Source organism: Arctopsyche grandis, chromosome 6 (assembly GCF_051622035.1).
Source record: "Arctopsyche grandis isolate Sample6627 chromosome 6, ASM5162203v2, whole genome shotgun sequence".
Lineage (NCBI taxonomy): Eukaryota > Metazoa > Arthropoda > Insecta > Trichoptera > Hydropsychidae > Arctopsyche > Arctopsyche grandis.
The window spans coordinates 33,419,633-33,435,320 of record NC_135360.1 but is presented as its reverse complement, the minus strand read 5'-3'; the positions used below and the strand labels follow the sequence as shown (position 1 = coordinate 33,435,320).

Sequence of the window (15,688 nt, the reverse complement as noted above, 5' to 3'; positions counted from 1 at the left end):
TTACAAGTGATATTGTTTACCGTTTTTTAGAATTTAGTTGTTGTACTGCTGATGGAAAATACGTGTCCAAGCGAGGCCGTTTCTGTTATCCAGTCAAAGTCCCAGAAGACGATCCCACCATGGGAAAAGCTGGCATAACATGTATGAACTTCACAAGAACTATGACAGATAAAGATATGGGATGCTCCAAGGGAAAAACTCCAGCTAGACAGGTTAGAAAAATTCTTCAATCAGCTCTCCAAACTAAAATATTCAATGAAACTTTTGATTTTTGCTTTATGTCCAATTTAGATCAATGCTGTGACTGATTATTTAGACTTGTCCAACGTTTATGGTTTGAGCACTGATATGGCAAGCAAACTGAGGTCTTTCAAGGGTGGTAGACTCGCTACTGAAGTCAGAAACAACCATATTTTTGCACCTACAGAAACTAACCTTAAAGACAATTGTCGTTGCAGTGGACTCAATGAAAACGTTTGTTACAAAACTGGTAAGATGTGATTAAAATACAAAGAAATATATTTTTATTTTATTTTACATATTTTCAACTAGTGATATTTTAAATGGATAATATTTTTGACACAAAATAAATTACACGATAAATATCAAAACGACATTTAATGTCAAATGAACATCTCTAAAATATCGGCGTTCGCCCGGTAAATCAAACAAAAAAAAACGGGTTGCCTTATCAGAGTTTGCCAATTTATCTGATTTCATTGTTGAAACGGTTCCTCCATCAAATTTGCAAAAATCATCCTACCCGCTGTCACAAATATCTGAATTTGATTTATGTACAATATGTAAAAATTTATGTACAAGTCTAAATCCATAGATGTCTCTTAGGATTAATTAATTGTTAATTTCGTGTTCTTCAACCAATCGAAATACAGCGATTTATGTAATAAAAATTCTGCAATGTTTGTAATTAATTGTCTAGGAAGGCGCATTGGGGTCTACCTGTCAAGCCTTCCTGGTATATATATAATTAAAAATAAAATAAGTATAAGAATGCAAAAATTTTGACGTTTGATGTTTAGTGGCATTGACGTTTAGGAGACATTGACGTTTAGTGGCCAGTTTTATATTTGACTTTCCGCCACCCATTCGTTTTTAGATTTTAGATTGGGTTTTAAATTCAGATTTTAATTGTTTAAACGCCTATAACTTTATCTTTTTCACACTATATCTTACTATAATTTGCACTATAGTCTCTCATTATCTCTCATATACGTATATTTTTACTTCACTCTTATATTATATAATGAATGTTAAATTTTAAATATTATAATTCTGATTTACATATGTGCGTGTCACGGCCAATTTTTTTTCAATTGATTTGACACGTTTTAAGAAGAAGAAAAAAACATTTTTTTCAGGCGATTCCAGAACCAATCAAAATCCACAACTAGCAATCACACAGATATTGTTCGTAAGGGAACACAACAGAATTGCTGATGAGCTTTGCAAGTTAAACCCCCATTGGAACGATGAGAGACTCTTCCAAGAAGCAAGACGCATTTTGATTGCTGCCTACCAAAGGATCAGCTATTACGAGTGGCTGCCTATTTTCTTGGGTACCTTGAAATGGCTCTCGCTTTTGAATCATACCAAAACTAAACTTGCTCCTTTAAATTTGAACTTTGATACTTTCAGGTGGTCGCAATCTCATCGACAACAAGATCACATATGAAGCACCTGGATTTATAAACGATTACAATTCTAGTTCCGTACCTTCGGTTTCCAACGAACACGCCCACGCTGCTTACAGATTCTTCCACACTCACATTATGGGTCAGATCAGGTGGGACTTTGACTATTTGTCATAATTTACTAAGACCTTTGCAATATTGGTACCGAAACGTACATACGTGCTGTTTCTTTCTAACATGTTTATTTCACTTTTAGTTACTTTTATAATATACATACATACATATGTAAATGGTTATTATTTGTAATGAAAAATCATTATTTTTATTTATCGGACAGTATATGTACTCTGGTCGGTATATGGGAAATAAACGAATTGATTACCAGTAGGGCCAGTTTCTTTGGTTGGCATAAATTTCAAATGTCGGTGTTCTCAAATGATACTTTTTCCAATCATTTAGTATTGTAGCGTAGATGTGTAGAGCGGTTTCTAAGATCTGATTGAAAGTCGCAGTAATAGTGGTAGGAATAGTTAATTGTTCTTGATCCGCCGGCCTGTCGGCTCCGACTGAATGCACGGACCGAAACCGCCTTGTATTTATACCCAGCGGGTACTCTCAACACAGAGAGGTCATTGGTTGATGGGTCGCGAGACCTTATTGGCTGCTGTATACAGCTTGTTCATACGTCGAGCCCTTTTTGGCGCGAACGCGAGATCAAATGATCAGCGATAGTAAACCAATGGTCAACGAGCGTCAATCGTTTAATCACTACGATACAATATTTTTAAGTTACTTAAATAGTACTGACCGTTTTTTAAGCTTTGACTCATTTAACGAGGTGAATAATTCTAGTCCGGATGTGAAACGAAACGCTTTCACTTCTTGAGTCACAGCAGCGATGCCTATTGATTGATTTTGAAAAGGTCAACAACTTCCACGTGGCCTCTGACGTTTCTATGCGAAAAATTGATTTAATTTCAATTAATTTTCTTTAGTTATTATTATCTTAATTGTTTTTAATTAAAGCAAAAGTGTTATTTTAATTTCAGACTAGCAAAACCCAATCGTCAAACTGCCTCTACAACTACATTGGCAAAATGGTTCAACAGACCTGCAATTCTCGAAACTGGCAATAATTTGGAACAATTCACAATGAGTATGATCACACAGAATCTGGAAGAGACTGATAATATTTTCGTAGAAGATGTGAGTAAAATTTTAATCCAATCTGATGGAAGATTATAAATCGCTGACTACGAATACATTTTTTTTAAACTAAGATAACTGACAAACTCTTCGCGTGCGGCCGAGATTTTGGAATCGATCTTCGGGCAGCTGATATCCAAAGAGACAGAGATCATGCTCTAAGTTACTACAACGACTACAGAGTATATTGTGGTCGCAAAGAAGCCAAGAGTTTCGAAGACTACGGTGATCTTATATCGGCCCAAGTAATCACGACCACGATCATATCAATATATCAAGCATGCTAAGTAAATCGTGTGATTTACTTTTGGTTTTTTAATTTCAGAATATCGCTGTGTTGAAAACTCTATATACAAACTACGCAGATGTGGATCTTACAGTTGGAGGATCTTTGGAGGCTTTGGCTCCAGGAGCTCAAGCTGGACCTACTTTCTTGTGTATCATGAACGATCAGTTCTTGAGAACCAGGAAAGCCGATCGGTTCTGGTTTGAAAACAAAAGTTCTGGTTTCACTGAAGGTACTTGACAAATTACTACTATTTTATATATAAAAGTATATATCAACGATAATGATACCATTTGTCTTCATTCATCAAGCAACTGTTTCATTAAATGCTATTTATTCGTATTTAACTTTTTTTTTAATCATATCAAAAAGCAAAGCTTTAGCTTTTGGTCTTAATTTCTAATTTGTATTTCAATATGAAGTATATAGTAAGATAATTCGGTGTTTGAAGGTTTGAAAATCATTTTCGCAAATTCAAAAGCTAATTACTCCCACTAACCCACAATTTATTTCAATAAAGCTCAGTTTAGAAATTAAGTCCTTTGACATTTGAAATGTTCCCAAAAAAAAGCAATTCGTTTATGGATATAAAAACTTTTATTTTTTTTAATTTTAGATCAATTAGCTGAAATTAGAAAGGCAACCGTATCTGCTATGTTCTGTGATAGCGGCGATGGCATCAAAGAAATTCAAACAATCGGATTCACACTTCTTTTCCCAGGATTGTAAGTATACCGACACTTAATCTATAGGCTAAAAATCAGAAAATTTTTAATCAATTTTGCACGATTTTCAGCAATGAGGTGAAACCGTGCAGCGAAATTGTTCGAATGAACCTGACTGCCTGGAAAGAAACTCCACCTACGACGACGATGAAACCTGTCGTATTACCAACAACCGGTCCTTATACAAAATAATTCAAATCATCAACAATAAAAACTTAAGATTTACTTTATATGTACCTACATTGACACCAATCATGACAAATACCTTTGTTTCCGACACTAGCTATTTTTTTTTTTTTGATTACTTATCTTATTGTAATTTGAATTATGTACATCACGCTAATAATACATAATTATATCATACTGACGTCACACATTACTCGTTTTTATTTAGTACACTTCTACTCACAAGCTTCACTTTCACCTAATCTGTTATCACATCTAAAACTTCCAAAAGATCCAATCTCACCTGGCTAGACTTGGAGTTTCAGTATCGTATATGTATATATATATGTTTCTTTATAATCAGCAGTTTCTGTAAGCGAAAAATTTTCATCCAGTCATGGCTAAGTGCTAACAAATTGTGGACTCAAATCTCTACTGAAATACATAAATGATTAAAACTTCATGCTAAAGATTTTACCCTCGTAAAACTAGCAAACATATTATACAATATAATCAATCTAATATTATTAAATAATAAACCAATCTTTTTAGTTTTATTATGACTAAGACTTTGTTGTCAAAAATTCCTTAGTCAGTTTTTTGTACTTTATTTACTAACCCAGTCTGGTTTCGTTGATTTTCCCAAAATAGTAATATTGAGAAAAAAAAATTACCGCCAAAGTCTGCCCGAAACAAATTATACAATCAACAGTTTATCTCTATTTTTTTAAATATTATTTTTAAGATGAAAAAAATGTTAGGTTACCATTACCCTTAAAATGCCCTTGAGCTTAAAAATATGCGAAATGTTATTGAAACAGTTGGTTAAACGAATAAAAATAAATCGATCAATTGAAGTGCAAACAAACAATATATGGAGTAGCTAAATTTTGCATTTTATTATTTTACAATAAATATGGGCAATTATTGTTGATTATGTCAGTTTTATTGGAAACACTCACGACAAGCGTTCCCAAGATGAAACTTCAAATTTTAGTCTCATTACTCATATGGAACTCAATAGAAGTTTCTCTGGCGAAATATTCCGAAGAAGAATACTCGGAGCCATCTTGCGAATACTCAGAACCCTCTTCCAATGATTATTCCCAACGGTCAAAACTAAACTATGACTATTCGGAACCGCAACCAGAAAGAACGGGAACGGGCTCATTTGCATCAGCAAACTCTAAAGATGGAGTCAGCTCATCGTTTGCGAATTCTTGGAGCTATGCAGATAGTTCAGAAAAGGAGACGCCACCTAGTGAAGAGAACGATTCGCAATGCAAGAGAAACTACAGAGACGATTCAGAGGAGACACTACCCAGTGAAGAGAACGATTCCCAATACCCAGAAGATTCAGAGGAGGAATCGCCACCCAAAATATGTCACATTAAGAAATACAAGAAATGCTACGAGGACAATTCAGACGAAGTAGACAGCAACGAAGCAACTGAAGTCTACAGACCCAAAAGGTCATATCTCACTCATATCGCACATTATAAAATAATCATCAATTTCTACTTGATCTTATATCCTACTATGGATTTTTTCAACCCATTCAAACTCCATGCTTAATTTGTTACCCTATCCCAACTGTTTTTGGCCACCTTTTTCCTCTTTTCTCTTTTTCTATTCTAAGCAACACTCATCTTTATATTGTATTTAGTTCCTAGTTTATTTTTTCTCTTTCTTTTATACTATCCTGGGTACCGTTGAGCACATATATTATCTATCTTTTCGTCCATTTTTCTAACCACTTAACTACTTAAATTTTCATCGATTACTCATTCTCTCCTCTTGTATAATATACCAAACATACAACAATTGATGCTTCTTTGAGTGCATCAAAATTCATACAAAGTCACTCTCAAAGAAAAAACGTTGGTAAAAAACTTTTTACTTAAAGCAAAAAAATATTTAAATTATTTATTTATTTAATACACAATAAATCCTCTCCACTAATTACTTTGTCATTAAGTCTTTAATAACTTTCTACATTACATATAGAGACTTATTATCTATCCAATTTACAAGTTTTGTGACTTCATTATACATTTGATTTTGATTTTTAAATGCTTTTTATTATAACGAAATTATGTTATATCTATTTTAATAGCTACTGATCTACTGATCATTTTCTTTTTTACAATTTAATTTAATTTGGTTAGTAATCATAGTATTATATTATTCTAATGGTAATCTTCAGCATAATAGGAAAAAGAGCTCAAAAACCTATTTACAATCCTTATAAATGCTCATAATACAACTAATACATAATATTAATTAAAGACTCTCTAAAGTAGATGAACTAAAGCAGATTGTGTTTAGGTAATCTGTGTTTATACCTGAAGGGTATAGACATTTTGTTGTAATCACCGAGACTCTTCACAAGTGTGTTAGTATGGTTATTAGTGATTCTGTCATAGAATCTACTGGTAGTAATGTCTGTAACAAACGGAATATTTTATATGGCATGCAGTTTTTTCAAGTTAGTATATATGGGTGTATTATTAATTATTTTTAGGGATTTATTTTGTATTACTTGGAGCTTGAAAATATTAGTATTCGAGGCGTTATTCCATACAGGTGAAGCATAGGTTAATAATGGTAATATGTTCGCGCGATATAATTTTATTTTATTTAGCGTTGATAAAGAACTATGGCGATTAAATATTGGATATATTGAGGATATACCCCGCATCGCCTTGTATTTCGCTCCCTCAGTTTGAGGTGCCCATCTCATTCTTTTATCGAACGTTACTCCTAAATATTTTATTACTGACTGCCATTTCAGACTTAGATGCATACATATGTATGTACACCGGAACTTTTAATAAAAACACATCAGGTTCGAGTGCACTTGAACAAAGAATTACGCGAAATGTTATTGAAACAGTTTGGCTATCCAAATGAGAATAAATCAGCCAACCGAAGCGCAAACAAGCAATACACATCAATACTAAATTCTTCTTTCTAATATTTTATAAATTCACCATTACAATTGATTTCTGTCAGTTGTATTGGCAACGCTCTCAGCGGGCACACCCAAGATGAAACTCCAACTCTTAGTCTCGTTGCTCATATGGAACTCTATAGGAGTCTCTCTAGCACAGAATTATGAAGATTACACAGAGCCATCTTGTGGTTACTCGGAACCCTACAATGATTATTCAGCACCACCTGAGGACGAATACAAAGAACCACCCCAGTATGAGTATACACCGTATGAACATTCGGAGCCATCGAATTATGAATATTCGACACCCTCACCGTATGAATATTCAGAACCATCAGAACCAAACTATGATTGTTCGGAACCACAACCAGGAAAAAGAGGAGCAGGTTCAGTAGCTGGGTCCAGCTCTAAAGATGGAGTCTCTTCGTCGTTTTCAAGATCTTGGAGTTATGCAGACAACTCAGACGAGGTGGACAGTAAGGAAGCAACTCAAATCTACGCACCCAAAAGGTCTTACATCGTTTTTTTTTTGTCGGAGAGTCATTAGCAAATGCTGATCGGATCACATTTGCAATTATCAATTTCTGCTTCCTCTCATCTTCTATCCCATCTTGGAATCTTGCAAACCATATTATCTCCAATTTATCTCAATTTGGCCATTTATCCTTTGAAAAACTCCAATACAAATACATTTCTACTTATATCTACTAATACATTTCTACTAATTTTAGAATATTTAATAAATGGAGCTAGTAATAATCAAGTAATTTTATAAATATGTCTATTTATATTTAGAGATGAAAAGTTCATGCCACCTGCCTGTGGTTACAAAGCTGGTCCTTGCGATGCTAAAACTCTATACAGAAACTTTGATGGTTCCTGCAACAATTTGGAACATCCTGAATGGGGAGTACCCAACTCTACTTACTCGAATCTTCTAACACCTAGGTTTGGAGACGGTAAGTGAACGAATCACCACTAATGAATTGTACCCTATTACAACTAAGGTACCAGGTTTTGTGGATCATTTATCAATTGAATACACTAGAATAAAATGAAGAATACTCTTTGGTACATTTATTCCTAGCTGACATATTTACTTAATCAACATTTGTCTGACTCGTTTAATTAATCACTTGTTTACATAATATGGTACGAACGATCACTTGTTTACGAAGGTGGTACGAATGAAAACAGGTGTAACTATGAAACGCGTATAATATTGAACAATTAAAATTTCAGGATATCGAACTCCGAGAAGATCAAATGACGGCAATCCGTTGCCTTCTGCTAGGAAAATTCGAACATCCATGTTCCCAACTGGTACCCAAGAGAATGACTTATGGACCATAAATGCCATGTTCTGGGGACAGTTCATGGCTCACGACATGTCACTATTGAAAGAGCCAGAGCACGGTAAAATTTGGATATATTGTAAAACTTTTTAACATGCTGAAAAATTCGGATATTTAGAAGTATTGTGGACATTTTTTTCAGAATTTTCTTGTTGTACACCTGATGGAAAATATGAATCGAAACAAGGTCGTTTCTGTTACCCAGTGAAAGTTCCAACTGACGATGCAACGATGGGAAAAGATGGTATATTATGCATGAACTTCACTAGAACTGTCACAGATAAAGATATGGGATGTTGCAAACCAGATGCTCCGGCTAAACAGGTTAGAACAATTTGCATAAATAACTCTAGCAAGTAACCCTTAACTTAAAAATGGACATTATTCATCGGTTCTGATCTGTAAGTGGCTACTTGCTTCAAATCATTCAAAGTTTTCTTCGTGTAATTTTTATTTATGTCCATTTAGATCAACGCTGTCACTGATTATTTGGATCTGTCAAACGTTTACGGCTTGAATCAAGAAATGGCTAACGATTTGAGGTCTTTCAGAGGCGGTAAATTGGCAACTGAAGTGCGAAACAATCACATTTTTGCTCCAAAAGAAAATAATATGCGAGATAACTGTCGTTGCAGTATGGGCAACGAGAACGTTTGCTACAAAACGGGTCAAATATGTTTTAATAATATGCATTTCTTAATTTACACATCCCAAAGCGGCTTAAAATATCGATCATCTTCCAAATATTTACAGAGATTATATGTAATTTAATGCAAGAATTAAACCAAATTCTAATATTTCTAATCATATAGATATATGTATTATGATCTAAATATGCCGATTTATCATGTATGTAGGTAAATAACCCTGTTCGACACGAAAAATGGTTCAGAGATGAGATATGACTTTTCTTATAGATACATATATGTGCAGTAAACACAAATCTGATAATAAAAAATGTTGATTGGCTCGAGATTCAGAGATATATGTATGTGTTTTTTAAATCGCGCGATTTTTCTATATCTTCGTATTGATCGGTCTATGTCTCAAAATATGTCGATTACCTGTTCAAAATGAATATTGGAATCTATATTCTGGTATTTTATCTTTCATTTGGAGTACTTTTCAGCTTTCAAATATCTCTAAGTAGTCGTCCAGTTCAAATCAAAAGTCAAAAGAAGTACGTATTTTCACTTGGGATTTTTTTCCACTGTAAATACTATTTTATATTGAGTATTTTCTATTGAAACATGTTTATTGGAATAGTTTTCTAGCCACACTATTTTTTGTTTTCGTTTAAAAAGGTTAATTGGAAGTGTGCTGAATTTTAAATCGGTAAAATTTCAAGCTAAAAATTCGCTACTATTATTTACTAGTATTTACACGAATCTGAATTTAATTAATATGGTTAATATATTAAATTGTCTGTATATGAGAATTAAATAAAATTCCACTTAGAAAAATCATATTTCGACTATTCTTGTGGATTTATAACAAAAATTCTATTGTGGCTTACCTCGATAAAATAAACGAATTGTTGTTATTAATCCACAAGAATAGTCGAAATATGATTTTTCTAAGTGGAATTTTATTTAATTCTCATATAAAGACAATTTAATATATTATCCCTATTAATTCAATTCAGATTCGTGTAAATACTAGTAAATAATAATAGTGAGTACGAGTTTTTAGATCGCAATTTTACCGATTTAAAATTCAGCACACTTCCAATTAACCCTTTTAAACGAAAAAAAAAATAGTGTAGCCAAAACACTATCTCAATAAACATGTTTCAACAGAAAATACTCAATATAAAATAGTATTAACAGTGGAAAAAAAATCATAAGTGAAAATACGTACTTTTGACTTTTGATTTGAACTGGACGACTACTTAGAGAGATTTGAAAGCTATAGATTACAATATTCATTTTGAACATAAAATTGACAGATTTTGAGACATCGACCGAACAACACCAAGATATAGAAAAATCGCGCGATTTAAAAACACATATAATATATCTCCGAATCTCGAGCCAATCAACATTTTTTATTACCAGATTTGTGTTTACTGGGCATAGATCTATAAGAAAAGTCATATCTTGTCTCTGAACCAAAAAAAAAAAATCGTCATTTGTCGAACAGTGTAATTAGGCTACATATTTTTTTCATTCTTGAAAATACTTTCTAAAATGGGAAAAAATTTAAGGAAATCCAAACTATTCTTAATTTTTTTACTATAATTTTTTTAAATATTTCTTTCCAGGTGATTCAAGATCCAATCAAAATCCGCAACTAGCAATCACGCAAATCATGTTCGTAAGGGAGCACAATAGAATCGCTGATGAACTTTCCAAATTAAACCCCCATTGGAACGATGAAAGAATCTTCCAAGAAGCTAGGAGAATTTCAATTGCTGCCTACCAAAGAATTTCGTATTACGAATGGCTTCCTATCTTCATGGGTAAGACTTTTATTGTTTCTTATTCGACATCATATTGAAAATAGCACGTTTCATTCGGATAAAAATGTTATTTTAGGTCGTCGTAATCTTTTGGACAAACTTATCATTTATGAAACTCCTGGCTTTGTAAATGATTATGACTCTAAAGTTCTACCATCGGTTACCAACGAGCACGCTCATGCTGCTTACAGATTCTTCCACACTCACATCATGGGCTTGCTCCAGTATGATTCCAGGCCATTTATTATATAATACAATATACTTGACGTTCATAGCTACAATATATGATTCATTCTTTTCGCTTCAGAATGACAACACCTGATCGTAAAACTGCCTCTACGACTTCTATAGCAAATTGGTTCAACAGACCGGCTGTGGTAGAGGTTGGTTCAAACTTGGAACAATTCACAATGGGTATGATCACTCAACATTTGGAAGAAACCGACAATATTTTCGTCGAGGAAGTAAGTTACCCAAGACTACATTAATCTAGTAAATCAATATTTGTCTGTTTGTCTGTCTGTGTCGTATGCGTTCCTATACCATTCAACGGTGATCGTAAAAATACACTCGAGACATCCAAACTTTCAAAGAAGCTCAAGGAACAAAAAAGCGTCAAGGGGTATTCGTATGTTATCCAGGGATTCTATTGCGTATTGCGTATTGGAATTCTATTGCGTATTGAATTATATTCTATTGCGTATTGGATTTCTATTGCGTAAGTTCTTTGTGAGCGCCTTTGAAAATTAGGACTTATCGAAACTGCGCCATTATTCAGTGCAATTTAGTGCATTTTTCCGGGAACCACCATTCAACCGATTGCGATGAAACTTACATGAATTATTGTGTGCATGCCCGCGATGGTTTACTGTAAAAAAAAACGTCCAAAAACGGGAACGGGAAAAATGCAATTAGGAAAAACGGGAAAAGGAAAAACTGGAAAATAGGAATGAGTAGCATTTCGACGCATGCCGGGTCGATGCATCAGCTATCGCATCGCATGGAAAGGTCACCGGGTTTGATCCCGTGACAATAATTTATTCTGAGTATAATCCTTAATGCTGCTGGTCAGACTTGGATATTCGTGACACCAAGTCTATCTTTTCCTATCAGAATTTGTCAATTTGCCAAGAGAAGCGGTCCCTCCATCAAATTGGCAAAACCATCCTACCCACTATGTCTATTATCTATAACATAGATGTCTCGCTAATTTTCTAATATATCCTGGAGAAACTAAAATTCTGGGCCCCGGAAAATCATAGAGTTTTAAGAAAACATGATATATTTTTGCCAATTAGGGCTAAATCAAACGTGCTCATGAACTCCCCCCTCTCTAGAGCTGTTCGACTCCTTAACTTACTGGCACATTACTTGGACCTCTCCGATGCCAGTTATGTTGAGTTGGTGGAACACATCCTAAATAGCACGATATAAATTTTTCAATCTTATTTCTTTGTTTTTATTTTGTGTACATATTTTTTACTTGATTTTTATTATTTTTTTATGATGTTTTTTTTTATTTATGGTTTTTATTATTTTTTTATGATGTTTTTTTTATAATTTTTATTAGTTGTATTATAATCACATTGAAGTTTTGGGGCAACCTGTCAAGTCTCTGTGGTATTGATTTTTTTTAAATAAAATATCGTATTTGTGTTATGCTTACATACATACATATGTCTGGTCTCACTGATGCGATAGAATATTCTGTAATGTCACTGTGGCTAATATGTAAATAAATACCTATGTACTTGTATTAAAATAAACCCTACCTTAGATTACAGATAGACTCTTCGCATGTGGAAATAAGTTCGGAATCGATCTTCGGGCAGCCGATATTCAACGAGACAGAGATCATGCTATAAATTATTACAACGACTACAGAAAATATTGTGGTCTCAAAGTAGCCAATAGTTTCGATGATTATGGCGATCTCATATCAGCCCAAGTAACCACGATCATGATCATTATATTAAAATATCAAGCATGTCAAATAAATCGTGTGACTTACTTTTGGTTTTAATTTCAGAATATTGCTCTGTTGAAAACTCTATATACAAACCACACAGATGTGGATCTTACAGTTGGAGGATCTTTGGAGGCTTTGGCTCCAGGAGCTCAATCTGGACCTACTTTCTTGTGCATCATGAACGAACAGTTCTTGAGAAGCAGGAAAGCCGATCGGTTCTGGTTTGAAAACAAAAGTTCTGGTTTTACTGAAGGTATATACGAATGTTTTTTTTTTAATATAAACCTAAAATTTTGGATATATTTAATATTAAAAATTGAATTTGTTTAAATATTCATTTGAGGTAGTAACATCGTTTGGGTAGGTAATTTAATACATACATATAGTTTCGTTAGTACACATACATAATTCCCTTGAGTCATGGCGTAGAGTATATCTGGGGAAGCATTTTTACATACCTCCTTTACGTTTCACATGGCTTTCGTGTCAGTGGTCATTTTTATCTCTTTATCCGATCGTTTTCATACTTTGCCATATTGCTCATTTTGGTCATCAATGCATGTTAATGTATCGTCTGCCATTACGTTGGAGATAAAATATCGTATACAACGCGTTTTAAACACGCGGAAAGTAAATCTCCCTGACGTTTAATAAGCGTTCATTCCGTATCTTCCAACCTGTTCGCCTTGATATGGCGATATAAGATATTAATTGTTTAAACGCCTATAATTCCCTCTATATTTTATGAAATTTACCCTATTGGTTCTCGTTATCCTTAATATATAAATATTTATAGTTTTAACTCTCATATGTATATATAAATTACAAATTTGGCGTGTAGCTTCTTGTAGGGTAATACACGATATATATTGATTTTTATAAACTACTGATTGGATTGGTGTGCAATCCTCAAATTCTTGCTGAATTGAACTTCAATGTTCCCAGCAAACTCACATATATAATATTAGATACCGCTATTTATTCTCCTCACCTGAGGCACGTATCAATTTGATGATTTCGTCTCCTGTCGTCAGGGGCATCAAGCTCCTCAACCGGATTTCTATTGGTTTGGATTTGTTCAATCTAAAATATACTGATCTGGTTGAGGGATTGTTTAGTTTGGGATCGTAACATTTATATTTTTATATTTGTTTTACATTTATCCTTATTTGTTTTTAAATATGGTTATTTACTACATAAACTTAAATTGTGTTCCAGAACAATTAGCTGAAATAAGAAAAGCAACTGTATCTGCAATGTTCTGCGATGTCGGCGATGGAATCAAAGAAATTCAGACAATCGGATTCACACTTATTTTCCCAGGATTGTTAGTATAAAAACTATTCAAATTGATTCAAAATATCGAAAATTGAATGAAAATCAATTTTGAATTTATTTTCAGCAACGAAATCACACCCTGCAGCGAAATTGTCCGAATGAATTTAACCCACTGGAAGGAGGCATACTAATAAATAATAATTATAATTATACTACTCAAAAAATCAGTGATAAAATACTTATATGTCAACATTTAAACAATCATGTTCGAGTAAAAACAAATTATCGTCCATAATAGCAAGCATTACTAATAGCAAATAGCAAAATATACATATAAAAAACATTATTTATCTTTAATAAATCGTACTTTAGCAATTGTTTTTATGTATTTATACACCACCTGTTCATTCTATGTGACAAATACAGACAGGCATACTAACATATCGCTAAATATAAATATGTATTCGTATACTCGTAATTATTGTATTCTTCTCCAACTTGGTGCAAAAAAACAACTCTCACTCTTTTTTTTTACAAGGTTTATGTATATTAGCTATTAGTTACATTAGTTTATGTATATTAGCTTCGGCTGTTAGTTACAAGGATTATATTAGCTTTACTTCATCCGTTAGTATGGACAAACTTCCTACACTCTTCCGATCGATTTGAAACTTTGCTATTTTGCGAGTTTAACCGCTTAGACGCCCAGCCGACGCGCTGAGCGTATAATAGATACGGCTGTTTGCGCCTTAAGGCGCTTTGGGCAGCTAAGCGATTAAAATCCTATAATTTTAACTTTTTCACACTATATCTTATAAAATTTGCATTATAGGCTCACATTATCTCTCATATATGTATGTACATATAACACTGTTTGACAAATGACGACTTTTTTTGGTTCAGAGACGAGACATGATTTTTCTTGTAGATCTATGCCCAGCAAACACGAATCTGGTAATAAAAAATGTTTCGAGATTCGGAGATATGTGTTTTTTAAATCGCGTGATTTTTCTATAGCTTGGTGTTGTTCGGCCGATGTCTCAAAATTTGTCGATTTCCTATTCAAAATGAATATTGGAATCTATAGTGGGGTATTTTATCTTTCATTTGTAGTACTTTTCAGCTTTCAAATCTCTCTAAGTAGTCGTCCAGTTCAAATCAAAAGTCAAAAGTACGTATTTTCATTTGGGATTTTTTCCCACTGTTAATACTATTTTATATTGAAAGATATTTATTGGAATATTGTTCTAGCCATACTATCTTTTGTTTTCGTTTAAAAGGGTTAATTGGAAGTGTGCTGAATTTTATATCGGTAAAATTGCGAGCTAAAATCTCGTACTAGTAAAATAATCGTATTTACACGAATTTGAATTGAATTAATAGGGATAATATATTAAATTGTCTTTAGAATTAATTAAAATTCCACTTAGAAAAATCGTATTTCAACTTTTCTTGTAGATTAATAACAAAAATTCCATTGATAACTGGCTTACCTCGATAAAATAAACGAATTTTTGTTATAAATCCACAAGAATTTTATTTAATTTTAATAATTTTTTTATTTAATTCTCATAAATAAGGTTGTCTTTAAATTGTATATATGTATATAAATTATATTAAAATTCATCGAAATTG

The 15,688-nt window shown here is 33.1% G+C and overlaps 2 protein-coding genes across 3 annotated transcripts in view; both read left to right on the top strand.

Annotated features, from left to right (window-relative positions):
* Positions 1 to 5,506, top strand: part of LOC143912833 (peroxidase-like) — a 14,262-nt gene extending 8,756 nt beyond the window's left edge. Inside the window, exons 4-12 of the mRNA XM_077432255.1 lie at positions 31 to 212; positions 292 to 490; positions 1,380 to 1,577; positions 1,657 to 1,804; positions 2,702 to 2,858; positions 2,933 to 3,103; positions 3,184 to 3,376; positions 3,761 to 3,869; positions 3,941 to 5,506. Of these exons, the coding sequence (XP_077288381.1) occupies positions 31 to 212; positions 292 to 490; positions 1,380 to 1,577; positions 1,657 to 1,804; positions 2,702 to 2,858; positions 2,933 to 3,103; positions 3,184 to 3,376; positions 3,761 to 3,869; positions 3,941 to 4,061 (1,478 nt within the window). The 3' untranslated portion in view covers positions 4,062 to 5,506. The remainder of the gene's footprint in view (positions 1 to 30; positions 213 to 291; positions 491 to 1,379; positions 1,578 to 1,656; positions 1,805 to 2,701; positions 2,859 to 2,932; positions 3,104 to 3,183; positions 3,377 to 3,760; positions 3,870 to 3,940) is intronic.
* Positions 4,971 to 15,688, top strand: LOC143912834 (peroxidase-like). 2 transcript variants are annotated; one of them, XM_077432256.1, is made up of 12 exons: positions 4,971 to 5,506; positions 7,786 to 7,949; positions 8,233 to 8,406; positions 8,488 to 8,669; positions 8,814 to 9,012; positions 10,609 to 10,806; positions 10,883 to 11,030; positions 11,114 to 11,270; positions 12,584 to 12,754; positions 12,836 to 13,028; positions 13,994 to 14,102; positions 14,178 to 15,688. In XM_077432256.1, the coding sequence occupies exons 1-12, from the start codon at positions 4,971 to 4,973 to the stop codon at positions 14,242 to 14,244; spliced, it is 2,298 nt and encodes a 765-aa protein (XP_077288382.1). In that variant the 3' UTR covers positions 14,245 to 15,688. The 2 variants fall into 2 exon arrangements, with proteins under 2 accessions (XP_077288382.1, XP_077288383.1); XM_077432257.1 differs by having other exon boundaries at positions 4,976 to 7,500.

Bases quoted from the DNA above. Each gene is read 5' to 3' on its own strand.
- LOC143912834 (XM_077432256.1), top strand. From the start codon at position 4,971: ATGTCAGTTTTATTGGAAACACTCACGACAAGCGTTCCCAAGATGAAA. The intron at 5,507-7,785 runs GTCATATCTCAC...ATTTATATTTAG, and splicing joins GAAGTCTACAGACCCAAAAG to AGATGAAAAGTTCATGCCAC. The intron at 12,755-12,835 runs GTAACCACGATC...TTTTAATTTCAG, and splicing joins GCGATCTCATATCAGCCCAA to AATATTGCTCTGTTGAAAAC.